This window comes from Cardiocondyla obscurior, linkage group LG03 (genome assembly GCF_019399895.1).
Source record: "Cardiocondyla obscurior isolate alpha-2009 linkage group LG03, Cobs3.1, whole genome shotgun sequence".
NCBI lineage: Eukaryota > Metazoa > Arthropoda > Insecta > Hymenoptera > Formicidae > Cardiocondyla > Cardiocondyla obscurior.
In genome coordinates, this window is record NC_091866.1 from 8,023,895 (window position 1) to 8,046,598 (window position 22,704).

At 42.6% G+C, this 22,704-nt stretch overlaps 3 protein-coding genes across 10 annotated transcripts in view; 1 reads left to right on the plus strand and 2 right to left on the minus strand.

Moving 5' to 3' along the window:
* Positions 1–102: 102 nt before the first annotated feature.
* On the minus strand, positions 103–2,458 carry Tango4 (transport and golgi organization 4). The gene is made up of 6 exons (XM_070675157.1): positions 1,964–2,458; positions 1,768–1,874; positions 1,570–1,694; positions 1,192–1,466; positions 322–1,119; positions 103–219 (listed from the first exon to the last, which is right to left on the minus strand). Exons 1-6 carry the CDS (start codon positions 1,964–1,966, stop codon positions 160–162), a joined length of 1,368 nt encoding a protein of 455 aa, XP_070531258.1. The 5' UTR covers positions 1,967–2,458; the 3' UTR covers positions 103–159.
* A 118-nt stretch (positions 2,459–2,576) lies between these two features.
* The window catches only part of Crtc (CREB-regulated transcription coactivator), a 32,487-nt gene continuing 12,359 nt past the window's right edge, over positions 2,577–22,704 (plus strand). For 4 of the 8 annotated variants that reach the window (XM_070675145.1, XM_070675146.1, XM_070675149.1 and 1 more), the window contains exons 1-5: positions 2,577–2,917; positions 5,235–5,483; positions 18,678–18,933; positions 20,449–20,554; positions 20,813–20,963. In XM_070675145.1, coding sequence (XP_070531246.1) covers positions 2,804–2,917; positions 5,235–5,483; positions 18,678–18,933; positions 20,449–20,554; positions 20,813–20,963 — 876 coding nt within the window. In that variant the 5' untranslated portion in view covers positions 2,577–2,803. Of the gene's footprint in view, positions 2,918–5,234; positions 5,484–18,677; positions 18,934–20,448; positions 20,555–20,812; positions 20,964–22,096; positions 22,193–22,704 lie in introns of all 8 variants that reach the window. The other 4 variants (XM_070675143.1, XM_070675148.1, XM_070675144.1 and 1 more) reach the window with 2 other exon arrangements.
* On the minus strand, positions 7,931–9,380 carry Obp1 (odorant binding protein 1). The gene is made up of 6 exons (XM_070675182.1): positions 9,236–9,380; positions 8,927–9,011; positions 8,657–8,745; positions 8,475–8,577; positions 8,318–8,382; positions 7,931–8,115 (listed from the first exon to the last, which is right to left on the minus strand). Exons 1-6 carry the CDS (start codon positions 9,293–9,295, stop codon positions 8,098–8,100), a joined length of 420 nt encoding a protein of 139 aa, XP_070531283.1. The 5' UTR covers positions 9,296–9,380; the 3' UTR covers positions 7,931–8,097.

Consider the following 22,704-nt stretch of genomic DNA (forward strand, 5'->3'; position numbering starts at 1 on the left):
ACCAATAAGAACACAGGATTTAATCTCATATTTATGCAACGATTAGAATAAAAACTTTTTTGTTCCTGCAGCTTAAAGTCAAAGTCAATCGTATATAAAACATAGTTTTTAAATGCGTTATATTGAATGTTATATATACACATTCAAATAAATTAGAGTTTAGTATTTCCTTCGCTTTATTATGTCGGGCCGCCAGTCCACGGGATGAGTTTCTTCAGTCTGAAAACATAGATAACGATATAATTAACTGAGATATTAGAAAACAATGTATTATTTAACACGCGATTGCTAAATCGCGAGCGTTGAATAAAACCAACTTACGGCAGTCTCGTCTTCCTTGTATACTTTAATAGTTTTATCGGCTTCTGTCGTAATCATGCGAGTGCCCGACATATCAAACGTAATGCTAAACACTCCAGCCTCGCTGTCCATTGAACCAGGCTGGACCGGTGCTTGGAGTCGTTGGAAATTGTATCCAGTTCGCCAGTCCCAGAGATGCATGGTACCGTTGTCGGCGCCAGAAACTAATACTCCATCGGCATTCACAGCCAAGCAGTTGACTATAGCATTGTGACCTGACAAATTTTGAATAAATTTTCCTTCCGGACACTTCCACTGCTTGATATTGTCCGGGGAGGCCGAAGCGAACATATACAGAGATGGATGGAACGTAAGAGCGCGGACGCTCTTCTTGTGATTCGTTAGAGTGGCTCTGGATTTCCCAGCAGCCAGATCCCAAAGACGAATCGTGCAGTCGTGACTACCGGTAACGATCTGAGGTTCGGCAGACTGGCAAATAACGCTGGCCACTGTGTTAGTATGCCCAACAAGCGTGTGGACATTTGCCTTGGTGCGCATATCCCATACTCTTCCGGTTGAATCGCGCCCAGCTGTTACCAGAACGTCAATGGTAGGATGCAATGCCATGGAATACACCGCCGACAAGTGGCCGTGATAATGTCTAATCACTTTGTTATATTCCAGATCCCAGCATTTAACTTGTCGATCCTCCCCGCAAGAAAATAGGTAAGGATGCCTTTGTGAAAATGCGAGACCGCGAACGCTGCTTATGTGACCAGTTAGCGAGACTTTTAATTTGCCACTTGCTAGATCCCAGATCTAAAAATGTTTCACATAATTTACGTATAAACTATGCTAATTTTAAATTACTATAAAAGTTCAATTACTCACTTTGATTACTCTGTCGGCCGAACCTGTAGCAAACCACTCGTTTCCAGGTTCCACGGCGCAACATCTCACCCATCCTAAATGGCCACTGATAACTCTGTACAATTTCCATGGCGCATGCCACTTGGGTTTTGCCATTGATGGAGTTTTCTTGGGTGGCAGGGTGAGCACTCCACTGCCCATGCTGCTTCCTGTACCTATTGGGACTATACTTGTGCTACCTTTTGTCATATTGTAAGGAACAATTGCCGAGGTAGGGTTAACTCCAAAAGTTTCATCTGATTGATAAAAACATAAAAAATCAATGCAGGATAGCTATACAGACAGACTTTAAAACACCTTGCTTATGCAATAATTGTGTCATAGTCGTATAAATATTACCTCCTGGAGGCGGAGGATCTGCAGGGTCATTTTCTTGTTGAGCTTTAGCTATATTGTTTTGTTTAACGCGCTCTAATATTGGACCATAACAGTCTTTTGCTTTTACAAGCTTTTTCATTTGTTGCCTGAAAATTAACCTTACCAATAAATATATTTCAGTACAAATAGGTTTAAAAGACTGCAACGAGGTATATTTACAGAACAGGATCTTCTGGCGGTAATGAGCCTTGGTTTAATAAAAACATATCGTGAGTTCTCTTTAAAGACCGGAACACTAGAGTGTGCACAGAGTGCCGTTGAACATTCTACAACAAGATAATCAAGTGTTTACGGAATTTGTATTAAAGTATGACGTAAGTAATTTAATTTAAAATAATATTGAAAACATTCTCACCATTTTTTTTGTAATACTGTAAAATATATTTCCCGTCTTATACTTTTCAACTTGCGAGGTATCTCACGTATTTTGAATCGATGTATTTTTGAGGTTACGAATGGTCACGAAACCTTCTGAGTTCTGGTTACTTTCTTTCTACGTCGTCGGTCGTTGGTTCATTGGAAACCCTAGGGCGGGACGAAACTCATAGGCTAAGTTTCCATCGAGGGTCAGAGTAGCAATAAAACAGTAAATTCTTGTTTGCAATTGCATACAATTATATATATACATATGCATATGCATCTCGAGCGCCGAGGCGCAGGATAAATTTCGTGCGCGGTGCAGTTAGATGCGAACGCGACTAAAAAAATTGAAGGAAAATATTGGAGCAGATCGGAGTCGGTCGAGTGTAGTAGTTTTTTTTAGAAAATACGTGCACGCGCGCGCACTAACGTAGTGATTTGAATTTTGCGCAACATCGCTACGTCATCGCGTTTAGTTCGTAATTTCCGGGGACAGCGATAGAGGCGCTGAAAATCGGTCCCCACTTTTTTCAAGAGCGAGCCAGATCGGCAGTGCCATCCGTGGCCATCCGGGAGGCACACATTGGGTTACGCGGTGATTATCGTGTTCTGTGCTGGGAGATTCCGCGAGCGCGGCGGTGCGTCGTTAACCCGCGGGGAAAGCGAACGGGGAAACCAAGTTTTACGAGAGTGACGGACGGCGTGTACGGCCGACGGTGCAGGGTGGCCTGGTGGTCGGCGGTCGCTTTAGTAGCGGCGGTAGTGGTGGTTGGTGGTAGTGGTGGGTGCTCCGGGTTCCGCGAGTGTCCGCGAAAAACCAGTGCCGCGAGCCATCATGGCGAACCCACGGAAATTCAGTGAAAAGATTGCGCTGCTTAACCAGAAGGAGGCACAGGACTCGGCGGCGTTCGAAGCGATCATAAAGGAGGTCTCGAAGGTCACGAGCAGAGTAAGGAATAACATTTCACTTATTTGGTCCCCCATTGGCGTTGCGGGTGGCACGGTGCCGCGCCGCGATCGCGCCGTGACCCGTCGTGCACCTCCCTCGGCTCAGATGTTAAAACGTAAACAACGGCTGTTTCTTCCCCCCTCTCTCTCTCTTTACTTCTCTCCTTGTCCTCCGCGGAAACCCCCCTTGCCTCGTTCATTCTCTCGCCATTCTCGTTCTCATTTTCCCTCTTTCTCTTCCCCCGTGTCTTTTTGTGCGCTTACCGCGCGCTTCATCTCCGTGTATGCGTGCGTGTTCTCGTCTTGCCCGCCCTGCCTGTGTATCGGCCGGGTTGCTTACGCTGCGAGCGTGTGTGTAATGCGCGACTGCAAGTGCATCTCTCTCTCTCTCTCTCTTTCTCTCTCGCGCTACGCTTCGCGAGCGAACGAGCGACGCGCACATACGCCGCGGCGGTAGATGCTCGTCGCGCGAGCGCGCCGCCTGCCGCGCGCGCGAGACGCACGCCGGATACGAAACGCGACGCGGATTAATCTCGCGGCCCCCGCGAGCGCGATCGATCCCGCGCGAAACTCACGCGGTTCAACTCCCACGCGAGCCGACGATTCCGCGACTTGTGTCTCGTTCCGTTTTCGCTCGGCGGTTCCGCGTCTTCGAAGCGCCGCTTTTTTTTCCGCGCGACAAGCGGAGCAGCGTAGCATTCGATTCGTCTCGATGCGCGTGTAAACATTTTGCTCTTTCAATATCAACGCCGGCGGCCCTCGAGGTATTTTCAACGGGAGGTGGTTGGGTCGATGCATTTAGCGTTCTCGAGCGCACCTCCGCGTGCCCCCCTTTCCCCCCTTTCGTGCGGTTAAAACCGACGGCGGAGAGCGTTCTCCAATCGCGTCGGAAAGATAAGGTACGTTCTTCGCGAGTACCGAGGATCTCGGATAGCGAGAGCTTTCTTAAACAAACGAAATGCGATTGGAAATGTCATTGCGCCTTACGCAGCAGATGTTTCCGCGACGCTTTATGCGCGTCAACGTGCTCGTGTGCATCAAAGATATCATTCGAGGTACCGATTGGCAGTTTTATAATTATCATTATTGCATTTGGAATTTTATTTAACTCTCTCATCTCAGAACAAACGGCACTTGGAAAACTTGTTTAATTCAGAAACTATTAGTCCGATATCGTTTTTTTTTTTACTATTACAGACAGTTTTTATGGTGTTAAACTTGAAGCCGAAATAAAAAGAGAATAATAATGTCAATACGGCGGAACCGTATTTTCTAAATCATATAATTTTCTAAAAACTGATCTAATCTGCGTGAAGCTCGACTTGCATATTTTTGAGCCCGCCGAGTTGGTATCTGATTTAAAAATTGCACAATCCGACAATGCTTTTTATCCGCGTGAACTCGGGACATTTATATCAAACGCGTTAACGTTGTCAACAGATCTGTTATTTAAAATTTTACATTTTTAAGATTACATTCGAAAATTAATACAACTTTTGTAAAGTCAATTTTATTTAGATTGCGTGAAAATTGAAATGCTTGATTTCATTATTATATTGGATGCACTACGATAAATTGGTTGAAATTTCGAAACTGTAAAAGTAATTCGTAGTATTTAATAAGTATATAATTTTGATAATTATTTTTAGAAAAAGTTTCCGTCTTGAAAGGGTTAAAACAATTTCTTATTTTATTCTATGTACCTAGTTACATAATTTATCTTTGATTTAACAATGAACAAGCTTAAAATAATTACCGATAAACAGATTTACCGGTTCCTTGGTTCGTGACAGAAAATTATATGGTTAATCGTTGCTCTTAAATCATAATTTGTCACATTTTGTTTATCGATAAGACGCAAAATCAGATTAAATTTCACAATATTCGTAAGTATGTGAGGAAAAGTTTTGTGCGCGCCGCCCGAATTTGTTCGTTCGTGAAACGCAGGTCGTTTAGAATACCGTTCGAATTGGAGAACGAAATCCGCTACGGAGATAAGAACCAGTTTATCGGAGAGTGGTCTAGAGGAAGGCCGATATTACGTCAGGCCAGAGCGCCTGTAATCGGAAAAAGGAAACCGAAACTCGCGCGCGCGCTTTCGCAATACGAATTCCTAACTGCGTGAGTCTTGCAGCAAAAGAGGAAAGGGAGCAGCTGGCCTTAGCCAGCAGTTTGCGGTAATGTGTCAATGTTTTCGTTCGCGAGGCGCTAATTTCGCTAAGGCTACCCGGCCGGCCGGCCTAAAGGCCGTAAAAAGTTCGCTTACAACCGTAAAGTTGAGCTTGCCAATGGTTGTCTATTGACCGGGACCTGCACAGGTGGCCTCGACGAGCAGCTCGGTGGGTGCTAGTCCCACGGGATCCGGCGTCCCGGAGACCCCGCTGTCCGTCAAGAGTGCCGGCGCCAGTCCACCGCAGTCCAGCGGCAAGCATCTGCACATTAACCTGGGAAATCAGTTCAGGGCGGGTGGCTCTCTGCCGAATGTTAACAACAATGTCAATTGCGGCAGCGACGCAAAAGAGCACACCTCGCCGCATCCCGGCGCGATCCACTCGATCGACTTTAAGGTCTGTACCGTTCTTCCCCGTACGAAAAATCCCTCAGTTGTTGTTGCCCCCGGCTTGTTATCTCCCGTACGTTTCGTTTGCACCCTCTGAAACGCACCCTAGCCTCGTTTCACGGAGAAAAAATTAAGAAATCCAACGTTTTTTCGATCAGAAAGAAAAATTCATTGTATTAAATTGATATTAATCACTTTGTTAACTTCGCTGTGTGTTTCGCGTTGAAATTCATTCGTCATCGTTTCCGACGAAATATACCTACTTCTTTCAAGTCGACACAGAACGAAAGACTTTTCTCCGTGTTTTCAAGGCTTGCTCCGTGCTGTAGACATTTTTACGATTCGCTTTGTGCCGCACCAGACTTCCAGTGTGATTGCGACATCTATTTCGGATAATGTCTTGCTGTTTATTTCACCTATGAAATAGGAAAATATTTCTTTTGACAAATGTCGTTCACGTGCACATCACTGCACGTAGTAGGAATTGCGTCGACCGTAGCAATTTTCTTTTTCTTCGTTCCTCTTCCCCTTTTTCTTTCTGCAATGCCTCCACGCAGCAATAAAATTGCATGGCACGTACACAATAGCACGAATTAAATTGGTGTTTCCGATTGCGATTCGATATCGTAAAATGTAGCTGTGTAGTCGATTATTTTTAGCAAGGATTAAATCCCGCGGCGGCGGCGGCGTCGGTGAAATATTTAAAGCGACAAAATTATTAAAATTATAACGACGCGAATTACATTTAATTCGACGCGCGACCATGCTCCGCGCAAAATAAACGATGCGTGCGTTTTCGCTCGTGTTCCCGCACTAAAAAGACCGACGGGTTTTATCGTGCGTTTTAAACTTTGTGACCTTTGTGTCGCATGCTACATTGTGCAGCATCCGTAATTCGAGTAACAATGAATATGATTTTAATCACGTGCGCGCCAACTCCGCGCAAAACGTAATTTCTAAATAAATAACGATCGTTAATAATCCCATTTCGTAAACGATTATTATTACTACCCGCGTAGATATCTTCTTTTCCCAAAGGAGTTGTAGAGCGACGTAGATAAAGTCAGTCACTAAAATCGTGGCGACTTTACGACGAGAAAAGTTTTAACGAATGTAAATTAACTGTCAAATTTCGTAGCAACAGCTCGGTAACTTGTAATTGATTTATTAGCAAAATAATTAAAGATTTATACGGTAAATTTTGTACCGAGTGCTTAAAAAAGAAGAAAAAAAGAAAATTACTCGTAAAACAATTTCGCGAATTAATTTTATTTAGCCTTGACATTGTTTTGAAGTTAAATAGCAAAATGTACTTTAGGCCTTAGCAGCTGTGCATTATCCGAAGCAATAATTAAACTTTCCGGATCAAGTTTTCACGGACCCAGGTGGATTGAGTTGAGAAAATTACGCCATGTCATTTCAGATAGAGATCCAATGATGAAATTACACATATTTTTTTTTTTTTTTTTTTTTTTTTCGCGTAACGTTATACTGCTCGTCGTACCGTGAAATCACAAAGTTGTAAGGAAATTTCGTGGATTAAAAAACAGTAATTACATATACCAATACGTGTAGACAAATAATTATTTTGCGTGCAACATTTTCGGAAGTATACACGGAAAAAAAAGCGACGCTATATTAACGGCATCAGCCAACAGTAATCTAATTAACAATAATCTTGTTAATTTGATAACATATTAGCGAAACAAATATTTTATTAAAACAATTATATAATTTGTTTCATTAAATATGCTATCGAAATAACAAGATTACTTTTTAATTAGACTACTATTGATTGATACTGTTAATGTATCACGCGTTTTTTTCTTTTTTTTTTTTTTTATAAATTATTACAATTAAAACGAGTATCTAAGATATATAATTGTAAAAATTTTGACGCTGCTGAATGAGAAAATTTTTACCTTACACGAACATAATCGAAGGATCACTATACCGAACCTAAATCCGTAATTGGTGTACACGATTTTAAGTATAAAGTTCTTAAAATAGAGCTTGCAAATTATGGGACTTACCTCTTTTTTATATTGGATCTTTCTACAATGTTTTCTTTAATAAATCTTTTTTCTCGAAGCTTCCGTAACTAATTAACTTTTGCTAACGTAATTTACATTTTATAACAAATTCTTTTTAATTAACTGACACCCCCCGCGACACCCTACACGCAATTCTGCGAACATCGAGAAAGTCAAATGGTATTGGAATCAAAGGCGAGTAAAGTCATAAAAAAAATTGTTTAATTAAACATGGACTAATAAATGGCTTGTGATTATGCATCGACACCTCGCGCCTCTCCTCATCTTAGATTTGCCATTACACTCGGATCAGATTCAATTTGATTGCATATCGATAGCTTACCACCATTTAATATCATACATCAACATTTTCTATCAATTTTATTCATAGTAATTACTTATTATTACTACACAAATCACATTTTTTTTTTTTTTTTTTTAATTAACGTAATTTACTTTCCTAGGCTACTTCTTTTTTTGGAGGGGGTTTTTTTTGTGGCGAAGCATGTTATGTTTTGCTTCGTAACCTTACGCGCTGGATACGTAATCGCACGTGATTATAGAATAAAACTCTTCTCTTCCATCAAATTAAACCATAAACCACAGCTGCAATAATACATTTAATCATTAAAACAAATATTAATTGAAGAAGAAGGAAAAAAAAAAATTGGTTTACCATTTGATATTGATTCAACTTGACAAAAGTGTACTTTATCATGAGCATTAATAATCTGGCTAAATTGAAGAACGAAATAAACCAATTTACACTTTATAAAGTTATTGGTTTGAAATAATTAGATCTATTTACCTCTGGCACTGTTGATTGGACGCATTTCGCAACTTCGTAAATCTTTTCGCACGCGTCCGCACCATCTGAAACATCGATCAAATAAGAACCGGGAAGTTTGTGAAATAATAATAATAATAGAAAACTCTGTGGAGATGCATTTTGTTCCAGAACGTACCTTGCTTAGCGCATTTGTTCAAAATTTTGTTACCTATCTCCTGATATTCTGCTGGAATAACGCTGATTAACATATCAGCTTCCAAGTTACCGTCTTCGTCAACCTAATCGGTGAAACAGTCGGTTTTGCGTTTAATTCGTCGCTACGCGACAAGCGGGAGGGATTCTTAAAAAAGATATTACCAAACTGAAAGCGTCGAGAAGGCAGTTCATGTAGCACGTTATACTCCGGTCATTCGAGAGCTTGCCGTCGTTAACTTCGTCGATAGAAGCTGCGCAGTGAAATTGAAACCCTCGTTATGAATGTGAATGAAAATATTTGGTACGGACAGGAAGGATCTTGGAATAAAACGTATTTTCGGGTCTTTAAACTCCTGTTATGAATTATGGACAAATGATCCGGGACTATCGGTCGAATGTTGATCGTGCTATTATATTAATCGCGAGGCTCACCTTGAGTCGTTCCGTGTTCGGCCATGCATCGCTCCTTGTCAGCTTGAACCATCTCCAACATTTCCGCGGGCACCCAGTCAGGTGGCTACGCAAAATCAGAATTTATTACGGGCGTGTTGGACAAACGAGTATTCTCGCGTGTTGACGTTTATAGCACTATTTCTCTACAGGTCGCTGTGGGTATTCTCGCGCGCGCGGCGCGGGTATTCTTGGCGAATCACAATTAATTTCGCGTACAATGGGCCACTGCCCGTCGTGCGGGAATCTTTAATCGCGAGGGCTCTAACGAAAGTAAGCTAAAAGGCTTACCCCGGCGGACACGTAAATCGCCTGTAGGAACACTACGCCGAGAATCACCGACACGTGCATCGTCGTTACGATTGCTTGAACGCTCGCTTGCACCTCGATATGTCACTTTTCAATGGCAAAATGTACCATCTCCTCCGGCCGTCTGCGGTTTTTATAACGCCGCGACAACGGGATGTGGGCGTGCTTAAAAGAGGGCTAATGTCATATCCTTCGTTTACTGATTGAGGCTCTTCGTCGTTAAGTCGCTGGTTAAACCTCTGCTTATTTTCAATTCTTAACGGAAGCGTGCGCGAGGTGTAATTATGTGTGTCCGCGACCTTGCATATATCCTGCATAAGCATAAATGAACGCTCGCGGAACAGTTCGCGGAACTTTTCGACGTTCATCGAGTGCACGTCGCGTTGGTATCGGAAGAGCGAAGTAAGAAAAGATTTCGCGACACAACACCCACCGTCAGATCGTACTTGGCAATTATTTTAATAAAAACATTTTTAGCTTGAAATACAAAAATTCTTTACTACAACTTATTGAATATTTGTATATCGCGTGGAATATTTTTTTAAATTTTTTTCTATCATAACCGAAAAGAAGAAAAGATAATTTTGATTTTAATGAAATTTTTTTATTTTGCCGATTTTAATTTTTCATCTTTCGTGGAAATTGTAAAGTTACACTGCAAATGTTTACTTTGAGCTAACGGGAAGCTCTTAATATACGTAATTAACTCCATTGAACCTAAGCCGGAGACGGGCGCTTATTCGGTTCAACGCACGACCCTATGATGTTTTCAATTCCGACATATTCATTGTCGGGGTTAATTATATAGGTTTCATACGGAGGGCATGCTCCAATAATTTAATTTACACGTCTTTATGCTCGAGTTTGTTGAAATTTCAATTACTAGTAAAACATTGATAATTATGCATGAGGGCCTCACGGGTTTTAACGACCTTAATCGTATTATTGATACGATCTTGAGTGAATTTCGAAACTTTCGTTGTCGCTTGTCGTTTATTAAATAGTTATCGACGGAATAGGTTTAATGAACAAAACGTACTTTCCCGACACCATGTATATTTAGCAAGAATTTACATTTTGCTGGATGAGAAAGGGAACGCTCGCTCGCATATTAAAAGCGCCAGGCACGTTTAATATGCTATCTTTGTTTGCATTCTTCGTAGTAATCAGCGTAATTTTGTACTTTTCCTTAGTTAGGGAGCATGTCATTCCTATCATTTAACGTCTTATTGCCTCAAGTAAAACTCCCTGGGTGTTTTTAAGAGTTTTTCAAGTTATAACAAACTTGGTTGGTTAATTATATTTAATAACGCGCGGAGAACTTTTTGTTATAAATATTTCTCTGATCTGACAAACAATTATATTTAATAGAAATTCGTTTAATAACGTTATTAGCTGCGTCACGTGTAATTACCATATTTTTTTTTAAATAATTGACACAATTATTTTAATAAATTTATAAAAGTGCATAAAATTGTTTGCTTATAACTATTTTTATTTTATTTTATCTTTTTTTTTGTACGTAATATTAAATATCTATTGATATAATTTAACGAAGCATATCCGCCGATAATACGGAAGATACGATGTCGTAACCGGTAAAGATACAATGTACGATTATCAAATTACCGCTAAATTGTAAGAATCGTCAATATGGCGATACGAAATCACCAGGTATGATAATAACTGAAAATTGGCTAGTTTTGCGTATATTACATTCGAGCTAAAAAGGAAATGTAAAAAAAAAAAAAAAAAAAAAAAAAGATCTCCGCACTAACCATGCTCGTATTTGTGATACACTAATTTGATACTTCCGATCGCATTGTCGCCGTAATAACGCGAAATTATATATCGGACATTGCATCGCGCGATTGCTGCAATTTGCTAATAAGTGTAATAGTCTGCTTTCGGATGCTGCAATATGTAACGCTCCCGGAGGTAATAAACAAAGGGAATTTGTATTTCAGTTTACGCGGTGCACGCGCATAGAGCACATATCGCGTATCACTCTACATACATGTATAACGAAGCAATTAAATCACGGAACGAAATGTAATATCGAAACCACGTCATCGTCGTGTTATTATCGACATTTGCGCACAAGTCCGTACGGCGAGAGCGAAAGACATTATTCTCAAATTTGATCGCTTTAAATCGAATCAATGACCCCCTCTCGATTAACCTTCTATCTCGCGCGCGCGCTATTTTCCGTCCGCTAGTGATCGTCGAAAATTAATTAGATTACAGAAACGATATGATCAGCGATGCGTTTAAACTGTTGATGCATTTATACGGTCGTGCGGCGAGTACGTGCTATTGAAAAAATAAAAAGAAGAAACGGATTTAAGAAAAAGAAAAGAAAAAAAAAAAAGCGAAATAGCACAATGCACGAGAAAGTAGTTGAAAGAGTGTTCTTCGTGGATATCAATAATGAGATCTGTAAGCACTCCTTCGCATCGATCTTGAGCATTTTCAGCTGGCACTCAGATGTCGTATCTACGCGCGGTCGAACTTCTTTAGTATTTTAGCTGAAACTCGTATACAACGTATACGACGTATACTGCAAAATTGTATGTAATTCGAAATAATGTAAAGCTGTGCTTCCTCGTAATACCGACAGACCTTGCAAGTTTCCTGAATAAATCATACTTGGCGAGCCCTCTTATAGCTTTGCAAGAAATTGATCGATCACACAGGACAATGAGAAATCATTGTATTTAGTCTACGAATATCGCAATGCTACGGAAAAGCTTTGCGCTTATTAATATACCGCGACCTTGATGCGGCACTTGGTTTGAGGGTAAAAAAAAGAAAAAAAAAGAATCTGCTCTTATAACCCGCGCGCGAGCTTCTATTATCAGTCGGCGCGACAAATAGCTGACACATTATTGCTGATACCGATTATCCACGTGCTGCGGCGCTAAAAGGATCCAAGGCAAGGCGCTTCCGGTCGCGGGGCTCGAGGATGATACACGACACACGCAGGTACAAAGAATCGCTCGCGGATTAATAGAATCCGGAAAGTTGCCCAACAGTCAAGGTCGCACGAGGAAAATGCCCCGGGGCCGGTAGGAACCTTCCGGATGTGCAATCGGGGTCAAGAGATTCCTTCCCGGGTTCTTACCCCGCCGCTCGATGATGCGTCGCGGCCTCCCGAGGCCTGCCGTCGTCGCGATTGCATTCGCGCCGTCTTCCTGCTTCGTCCAACTTTCTCGCGCGCATACGAATCGATCGAATTTCCGGCGGATTTCTGCTCTTGCGCACGTGCCGCGGCGCACCACCTATCCTCTCCGTTCATGTCGTCGCTCCGAGAGCCTCGGCTTAGCCTTGCGCTCCGATCTCTGTTGGCGCACTCTAATTGAATGGACGCCCCGTGGGCGATAAGGCGTACGGTACGAGCCTTCATTCTCGGGATAATATAAATAGCTACCTCGCCGTAACTTCCACTCCGTCTTGGTCCTCCGTTCAACACCTTCGTTCGAATGTCTTTAGGAAGGGGGGGGGGGACAAAAATTGTATCACGTCTTTAAAACAAGCGATACGGAAAAACTTGGGCTTGGGCTTGGGCGTGTGTGCATATCGGTACTGAAAAAGTGTCAAGGATTATAACATTTTGCGGTAGCATTTTCTTGCGACGTGAATTATAAACGAAAGTCGGTCACTGTTCAGCTTGGCGTTTTTTTCATTAAGAAGCACCGCGGAGAGGAAGCTCGTTCGCCGCTTTCCACCCACGATGTTTCTGCAGCCTTTAGAACGGTCGACGAGAGCTCGCACGAAAGGATATTCTTCCAGCGATGCGAGTAACCACGCAAGCTCTGGGGGGCACGGCAGAAAACAAACGCCGCCGCATACACGTGCTTCGGGGCAAGTGTGCACTCGCATACGAAATATTGATCGCGTTACTCGTGCAGGTACTCGCCAGTTTCATTCGTTCCTGGCGTACCGATTGTTGCGGGCCAGGTGGTCGTCGCTGCGCGTTCACCCACTCTCGATTGTTAACGGCCCCCGCACCATGAACCTTTTTGAGAAATAATGGTGATGCTTCGCTGTTGTTTGCAAAACAGAATTCGCGTCTCCTGATCCACTGGGTGGCCAGGGGCAATCGATTTTCACGGGTAATACTCGTTCTATATCGAAATCCCCGGGGATTGTTTGAACAAACGGAGCAATCTTGTAAAGATTTCGTTGTAAACTTGTCGTCGCTCCCCTCGTCGTCTTATCCACAATTATTTTTTATTTTTTATTTTTTTTTTAATTTGCTGAAAATCGATGCATCGCGTGTAACAAACCGGGGGACGGTGGAAATTTGGTCGGAGATGCGGCGCGTGCCCTGCTTCTTTCTTATCAATCGACAGCCTTGAATGGCGATGGGTATCCTCGTCAAAGTGGGTCACCGCCGCCGGGAGTCGGCAGACAGCGGCGAAGCGTCGTGACGTGTGTGGGTGGAGCGAAGTTGTCATCAGGAGGCAAGGGTAGGGACCTAAGTCGCTGGAGCAGAGAACCGGCTCGCGAGTAGGGGGTGGTTGTGAAAGGAAGGTTCTCCCGGCGACGATCGGTTTCCGACCTCTTCAACGCGTTCCGTATATCTCGCCCCATTCATAATGCAACGTCCTCGTTTGCTCGGGCCGCGCAAAAAAAATACTCGATCCGTTAAGATTTATCTGTCCTCCGTCCAATGTTCGCCACCTTCCTTTCTAGGGTTAGAAGAGTTACGGCGCAGAAACCGGCTACGAGCCAGCGATTACTATTTTCGATCAATATTCCGCGCGAGTTGTCGATCTTCGAGCTCGCTCCGACGAGCACGCTGAGACTCGAGTCCTACTTTGTACCTACTTTCGGCAAAAAGATCTCCGAAGTTGAAATTCCCAGTCGTCTCTAGTTGACCCGAAAGTTTGATCGCCTCGCATTACGTAATATTATCCTATAATACCGAGGGTCTTTGATTTTCTCGTTGAGAAAATCTTTACACGGCATGATTCGCGTGAGGGGGCTTGCTTCACTCCATAATTTCTCATTCCACTGCATCGCTAGCGAGCCGACACCGGACGGTCGACTTGCATAAGAGGTCAAATAAAGATAAAATTACAACCTGGAAAGTGTCATCGGCGTTCGATCGAGCGGTGTCCTTGAATATCATCTGTGGAAGTCGAAGGACGTAAGCCGGATGAATATTTAATAGCGGAGTATCGTGGCTCAAGTTCAAATTAAAGTTCATTCAAGTTGGGGAGAAGAAGAAAAAAAAAATAAAAGAAAGAAAGTTTAAGTTCGTCACCGTGAAATTTTTCTTCGCATCGGTATAAATTCTCCGCTTCGTAATTACACGAGAATGCTTATTACGCGTGACATCGATACTTTGTGTTGGAATATTAATTTTTCTCCAAGAGTAATTACACCGTGAATTCCGATCCCGAGATTTTTCCCTCGGCTTTATTTTCTCTCTCTCTCTCTCCTCGTTCTGACATAAGCCACCCTTGTTGACGCGTGCACGACCTTCGAAAACGGGTCTTTTCGCGTAATACTAAAAGAGAATCTAAACAGATTATTGCATCCGAGATCTTAAAAGGTTGCCCTGAAAACAAACACACAATCATGCTTTTCAATTAAACGTATGCTCGCATCATTTCTTTTTCCTGTAATAAAAATAAGGTTAAAATGCAAAAATGTATTTAATTACAATAATTATTTACAGTATGAAATAATCAATTAAATTTAAATTAAAAAAATATTATTAAGCAAGAATTACATTTACCTAACATTTTTCGTCGACAGAAAGATACTCGGCTACGTAGGCGCAAATAGGCTAATAGAAAGTCGTTATAAAACGACGAAAGGATATAAATAATTACTAGAAAATCGCAAAGTATCGCGTTGAAAACTTGTTCCGTCATGGGTGAGAGTCCAAGATCGGCTGAATTTCCATGTGAAAAGCCAAGTCGTCTTTTCGGAAATTTAAAAAAAAAGGGAACCTTTATTCGGATCGCGGATGGAAAACTCTTTTTCATGTCTTTCAATTCTCTCGTATCGCATGGTGAAGATCGGAATAATTTCGAATTCGGGACGTAGTGCAATGTGCGTAATATAGCGATCTCGCGGTTCGTGATGAGCGATCGAACGATACCGTTGCAGGCGTAATGTGCCATCTACTTTGACAGGCTCTCTCTCTCTCCCGGTAATCTCATTCTTGAATATGGATAGCAAAGTAATTACATTCCAGCTTCGCCGTGTGGCGAGACGTGAAACACGGGAGAGAATCGGCCAGCGCGCGACGTATGCACCAATCGATCCGCAGTCCCCGTAACCCTCAATATACCTCGGCATCCGTCACACCTTGCTCTCTCGCGAGACTAATATTGTCGGAAACTGCAGGTAAGGCGAGCCCGAGAGAATCGCTGTCGTGTGCGTTTATTTTAATCGCTAGCACGTGCCGACGCCGCGAACAGTAGCATATTCTCTAATCTATTGAAACTTATTGAGGATGAAAGAGAGAGAGAGACGGAGAAGGCGCATATGAAACTGCACTCCGACCGATAAGCGGCTTCAGTTTCCTCACATTGTTTACAAATGGGTCATTCGTTTCTGCGCTAGGATGACGACGTATTTCACAGCCGGGAAATGCGCGGTACTTGAGAATGAGATTGTCTAAAAGTGCTAACGTCGCACTTCTTGTTTTTTGTTTTTTTTTTTTTTCGGAAAGAAGAACGGACGGGAAATGGACGTCGAATCTCGCGAAAACGGTTGACTGTCTTCGTTAAACCTTGGCGCGATTTCGGTAAATTTGCGAGATGGTGCCTTTTGTGTCAACGTCGACGCTAATTGAAGGTATACTTGTTCAACGAGCGCGACGTTGGTCGATGCGCCGAGTCGCGCCGTCTCGTGCGACGCCCACGACCCTGACATTGGGAAAGTTGTGAATGGAGACGTCGACCTGCCTGGAGTTGCTATCCCGTTTCCAGATTTTCGATATAATTAGTAAAGTTTCGGTTCTTTTCCTACGTGAGAGGTCTTCGCGGAGAGGAGCCCAAGCTCACACTTTCTCGATCAGCGCGCGCGTTTCATGAGAGAAAGAAAAACGATAGGCCGCCGATACGTTTTACCTTTCGAGAGTTAACAAAAAGGTCCGTTAAAGTAGCGGCCGCTCATCTTTGCCGGCATCTCGCGTAGCTTCGTCATAAATCACACAAGTTAATAGCATTTTGTGGCGCCGTTTATAACATCGTTATTTATAATTTCTGGACGAGGTTTTATCCCAACAAAGGCTTTATATAAAGGCCGTGGCGTGGCTGGTGCCGATGCGCCGCGGAATATGTTAACATCCACGTTATCGTACGGCGACGAATATCCCGGACACGTGCACACGCCTGTGTCGCGCGTCTGTGTGCGCTCGCGCGATCGCTTCGTTATACACGACGTAAAAAAAGTCGCTGCGAAGCTATTCTTGCACCGTCACTACACCAGACACCGATACGTCCTGCATATTACATTATGCAAATAGGGTAGCGTAGCGTAGTGATGAGCCGACTCATGAAAACGCGACGTTCGCGACCCTGGCTTCCTCAAAACGCGTTTCGATAAAACCTATCGCGAGAGAGTTATCATCCGCGTGCTACGCGCGCGTGGTTCGGCCATTACGTCACCGGCGATTCCAACTACGTGGAACTGTTGCGTCGCATATAAATATCGCTACGCCGACTACGCCGACCTAGCGCCGTGCCGAGCGAGGAATCAAAGGTTCCTTCCCCGATGAAACGGGAAACGTCAATGACTCGCTTTTGAAACGTCAAAGGCCGGAAATTGTTGCGAATCGCGCATTTTCCGCGTCGGGTTTTATTTTCAGTTCGGCCAATAGCGACGACTCGGAAAGAACGTCAGTAATATTTTACCCGCCCCGCGCGTGTCGTTTCCTCGAGGCGCAATGTCGAAACTGATACCGCGATTATCGAGCGTTAATGTAACCGACGATCGTCCGTAATCGTGGGAGAGACGTTCCGTGTTGTTTATCGCATAATTCAACAGATATTAGGTAATAGCCGCGCGTCCCACGTTTATCCGACACATGGCGAGCAGCACGACGCGAGATGAGCATTTCTTTATTGAATCTCGCACGATCTCGCTCTCCACAGGAAGCGTAAAAATCCCACAGAATCATTTCACCGCTAGCTGCTGGCGCTTATTTTTCCTATAAAATTTTGTTATCCGGGGCCGCGCTCTCGGTATTCGAATAATTTAACCGCTCTAAACGACCAAGTGATAATCCGCATTGATTAAGTTCGTTGTTTACATTACACATCCGCGAGATTGCGAAATAAATATGCTAATTGCAGAAACGTGTTTTAGGATTCAGGAATAATTTAATTTCTTATAGAGATGATTACAAGGCGTAATATATTCGGCACAATTCCCGCCTCAAGTTTAAAAGAAAAACGCGATATTTATCCGATCGAGTTAGCGACGTCTAATTTGTAGAATGAGATTTTTCTCTCTTTGAGATGTAAAGCGGCGAGATATTGCTTCTTAGAGATGGCTTTTGTGTATCTTTCTTCGCGTTCCGGTTGCGCGGCCCAAGAAAAGGATGTCGCAATTGTTTGCGGGGAAAAATTAATAACGAAATACGCGGTAGAAAAGCTGCAAGGTATATCGCGTCGTAAATTTTCGGCTGCGATAAAAACAAAAAAAAAAAACCTTTTTTAATGCAACACGGTGGTTTTGTTACAAGGCGCTAAATTTTCTCAAACGTGAAACGAATATTTTCAGTAAAGGTAAATGGGATTTCTATGAGTATTCGGGTAACTCGAGCACTCGTATTAAAATGCTTTATGTTGTTTTAATCGCCACCCATAATGCCGACAACAGCGGCCGGTCGTAAAGCAGATGAGACGTTTTATGAGGCGAGGATTCACGGGAGCGAGAAAATTCCTCGCTGTCGGTTGAATGGCTCCGGTAGTTGGAGAGATTCGAAGACCGGGTTTTGCCACCGTATCATGTAGATGGAAGTGAATTATTTCGCATCGACCTCGGCTTTTCGCACCCCAAGTACGCGCGTATACCTCCGTGAAGACGCTTTTCAGACCCGCTGTATAACTCGCAATAACGAGATTCGGAATCCTATCTTATCAGCGCGATGGCTTTCAGCGCTCGTTAATTATCGCCCGTTTGCTTTTTTATTTTTTTTTTTTATTTTCGGCGATTTCTAACGAAGAATCGAATCGAATCGAGTATCGCGAGCTGCGTATCAAGCAAATGCCTTTTTTTTTTTTTTTTTTAAATCTGCAATAATGTTACTGAAAAGATATTCCACACGGCAGATGTACCGTGTGATATATATTGTATATAAGACTCGAAAGTTAAAATTATACATAAAAAAAAGCATTGGTATGTCGCCGCAGTGCTAACAGTTGTCAAAAACGACTCGCCTGTGTCTTTACAGACGGCGCTCAGCAATCTGGAGGAGATGCAGTGCAACGTGATGTACCGCAATGACAATAGAAGCCGAAGTATGGGGGTCGGCGGGCCCATGCGATCTCGTCCGATGGAGAAGAGGCACGATACGTCGCCGTACAGCGGTGTGCCCTACCTGTCGCCACCACCGCCGGATATCTGGAGGAGAACGAACTCGGACTCCGCTTTGCATCAGAGCGCCAACGAGGCTTGCCAGTCGACCTCCGCCATGTCTCATCGACGAGGTAGCGATGCATGTCGAGCTTTTTTTTTTTTTTTCTTTCCTTCCTCCCTTGGAGGCTTGCTAGCTCTCTTTACGCGCAAACCTGTTCCGACCAGGATTCCAGACTTGGATGCTGCGCAAAAGATCGCGAGAAGAATCGCGCGCTCGGCCTTTATGCGTCACCGAGATAGCATATGGGACTTTACGTAATGCGGTATTTCGTCAAGGCGCTTGTCACGTGCGCTTATCTACAGAATTAATGCCTCGGAACTAATGTCTATTCGTGTCTCTTCGAGTATCTGCATTATAAATAAAAACGAAACCGTTCACTCCGTCTCAATTCGTATCGATTCTGGCGCAACGTGGTTGAGAAACGTGTCTAGCTCCCCATTTTAAACTCTATCGTAAGCGTTGCATATTTTTTTTTCTTTCTTCTAAGCGTGTTTCTTCTACTGCATCGCGCACCCGTGTAAAGAGAAGGGATTAATCAAACATCTTGCATAAAACTCTCCATTTTACGCACTAACGTTATTTCGTCAACTATTAATAAATTGATACGAGAATGAAACTTACGTTGCGTGCCAGCTAACGTAATTTATTTAACGCGAGGACCAAGCTGTTTCTTCCCTGCCTCGGCATTTAACAATTCGAGCGTGGATATTCGTTCGCATAAAGCACGGGCAATATACATATCCGGCGACGCATCAAGTTGTCCTATGCAAAAACACGGTCTCTCGCTTTCGGTGGAACCACTTCTTTGACTCTCGATCTTACGAATCGCTCGGTACGGAAATTCCGTCGTTACCATATCGCGTCGTTATATCGTGACGCTGCTCCGTTCTCTTAAGTGGTAACCTACAGAATTTTACAAAGAGATCCGATCTCTTAGACCCCGCGCGCTCGCCTCTGAACTACATATATGCGACGTATCTACGCGTTAAAGGCTTTAGCGACTTCAAACTATGAACCCGGAATTCTCGCGGTCCCGTTTACGGTCTTGTATCCGCGAAACTAATTAAATGCTCTTACTACACACGTCAATTACAAAGTTCGCAAAATTCAATTTAGTTTACTCTCAGCTTCAAAGAATCCGCGTTGCCTTTCAAAGCAAAGTCTTCATTTTCCCCTGTGTCAATGTGACGTGTAAATTTTCGAAGCGATAACACGTAACAAGTTTTATAAATTATCCTTGGATCGTGTCGAATCGTGAAACTTAGCTCGCGCCAGAGATCGCTTCGCAACGAGGCGGGTGAAACGTTATATGGTAGTAAGGTTAGTAAGCGGTGTTACGTTGCTCCGGAGAAATCGGATAACTAGTTTGAGAAACCTCTGTACAATCATATATGCAATCGCAAACGGAAGAGTTGCCGTATCAAAATAATCGTTTTATATTCAACGCCGCGGAATAACAGCCTTTGTGCAAAGCAGGAGCATTGTAAGGAAACGGTAGAATCCGCGTCGCGTTAACGCATCCGCAGTTTTTAATGTCGCGTGTAATTACGGAACATGATAAATAGCGCGCTTTTCTAATTAACAGATCAACACGCCATGATCGGAAGCGGAAGCGACAACAGAGACTCTCCCCACGGCATCATCGAACGGCCAAGATCTTCGTGCGAAATGCCTAGAGTGCCTGGAATCAAGTACGTACTACTATACAACAGGACGACATAAGATTTAAAATTTATCGCGTAAACGGAAAAGTTAAATAAAATAAAAAAAAGTTTCTCTTTCAATTCGTTTTGCAATTAATTTTATGATTCGCGCAAACGTTTTTACGCCGAGCCCTCGATATCGTGGAATTACACCAAATAAATTTTTTCTTCTTCTTTTTTTATTTGAGCGGGTTGTCGAGTTAATTGAGTTAGTTACAATTTTTGCGAAATATTTTTTCCCCTCAGCATATATCCGAGCTCGCAGCCACCGGGACAACAAATACCGATAGGCAACAACACAGGGTCGTTGCCCGACTTGAGCAACGTACACTTTCCGTCGCCACTTCACCCTCCTCTGGACCAAGAGGATCATTCGAGTAGTACGCCGTTCAGCAATGTAAGTCGTTGGACCGATTATCGTATACCGACTATGATAAAGATTTTTTTTCTCTATTCTTTTCCTCTTGATCTTACACGCACTTTTCGCGAAGCTGCACATTTCTGAACGAGTCTTCGCTTTTACAGCGACATTTCGTTTTCTTTTCTTTTCTTTTTTTTTCTTTTTTTTTAATATTTATATTTTTTACATTCTCTCATCTGTCTTCGATCCTCGGAGGAACTGTCTGTGAAACGGCACCCAAAACTATTGAGACTAATTTATGTTGTATCGTAACGATAAATATGTTGTTGTCTCGCGTTCGCAGACGAGTTTCTTCGAGCGATACTGCACGTATTAAATTCAAAATAAAATTTAGTTTTAATTATTACGAATGTATTATACAACGACAATAAGTTATATAAATAAGCGAGATCGCTCACTGCTATTCTATGAATAATTTAATCCATCCGGTCTCTACGATAAAATTTCGATATTTTATCAGTTAAACTTTAGATCCGCAGTATCAGTTAGACCTTTTAATCTCGGGGATTATTGTGACGAATAAAAGATTGATAGTTATAAGATACTTAGGGATAATTAAATTATTGATTTTTTAATCAGAATAAGAATTTGATCTTGCAAGAATCTATTGCCTTTATCTTGCATTTAATCACTTGGGAATATAATATTTATCTAGCCTATGAAATACGATAAATTTGCCCGAAACATTGCGATAGTACAAATGTTATTCACGAAAATGCATTTATTTCTGAAAGGAACGGCTTTTCCTCCCCCGATATCGATATCGAGTAATCTGATTCTGTATTCGAGCAAGTTGAAAATCGGTTAACTCACTTAGCGTTTTCACGATTGATGCAACCGACGAAAGAATATCCGATTAAAGAAGTTAAAGAGCAAATGTCGATATTGAAACTGTCCATTCGCCGTTTCTCTTGATCACGGTCTTTTGTTTTTTTTTTTCTCCCCGCGACGATTGTGTTTAGCCGCATCATATTTTTTTTTTTTCCATATTTTTTACCGTTTGTCCGCGAGCGGAAGGTCGTCCGGCTACGTACAGTAGGACAAGTAGGATTTAACAGCCGAAAACGGAAATGACTTTTTGAAATGGTCGAACCGCTGGTGTATTCCAGAGTCCTCAAACGAGCAGTCCCACAAACCTGTCCAGCCCGACCAGCTTGGCACAAGCTGGTAGGCTCTCCTTTTCACAGGATCCGTCAAGCGTCCAAGTAAATATCCTCGCGGCCCCGTATTACTGTAGATTAAACCTAATGTTACAACGCAACGGATTTTTAATCACGAGTGACACGAATCGGATTGCTTTTTTCGCTCCTAAAATTTTATTTGTCCAAAAAGTTCGATGCACGAGCTTCTATTTCAGACACTTGAAACGATATCGTGGACCTCGATTAAAAACCGCTGCCGTAGAACGTTGCAAAGAATGCAAAATATCTGAGAAACGACCGACCTAAAAATTATTTTGAGGAATTTTTTTTTCTTTTTTTAATTTAGAACCAGTTTCTGAAAACTCTTTGAGGTCAAGCCTCGGCAAGTTTCATTAAGTTTACCCCGCGAAACGATGTCAATGTGCCTCGGATATTTCGCACTTTATCTCATTAACGGATTACGGAATCGAGGGGAGCACATTTTCACGCCCCTAAATATATAAATCCACGACAAACAAAATTCTTTTTTTTGTGTGTGTACCATTTATATACGTGTGCTCGAAATCTAAATTAAC

Bases quoted from the DNA above. Each gene is read 5' to 3' on its own strand.
- Tango4 (XM_070675157.1), bottom strand. The intron at 1,695-1,767 runs GTAAATATACCT...GTTAATTTTCAG, and splicing joins CCGCCAGAAGATCCTGTTCT to GCAACAAATGAAAAAGCTTG. The intron at 220-321 runs GTAAGTTGGTTT...CTATGTTTTCAG, and splicing joins ACAAGGAAGACGAGACTGCC to ACTGAAGAAACTCATCCCGT.
- Obp1 (XM_070675182.1), bottom strand. From the start codon at position 9,295: ATGCACGTGTCGGTGATTCTCGGCGTAGTGTTCCTACAGGCGATTTAC. The intron at 9,012-9,235 runs GTAAGCCTTTTA...GATTTTGCGTAG, and splicing joins CGATTTACGTGTCCGCCGGG to CCACCTGACTGGGTGCCCGC. The intron at 8,746-8,926 runs GTGAGCCTCGCG...TTCACTGCGCAG, and splicing joins CGAACACGGAACGACTCAAG to CTTCTATCGACGAAGTTAAC.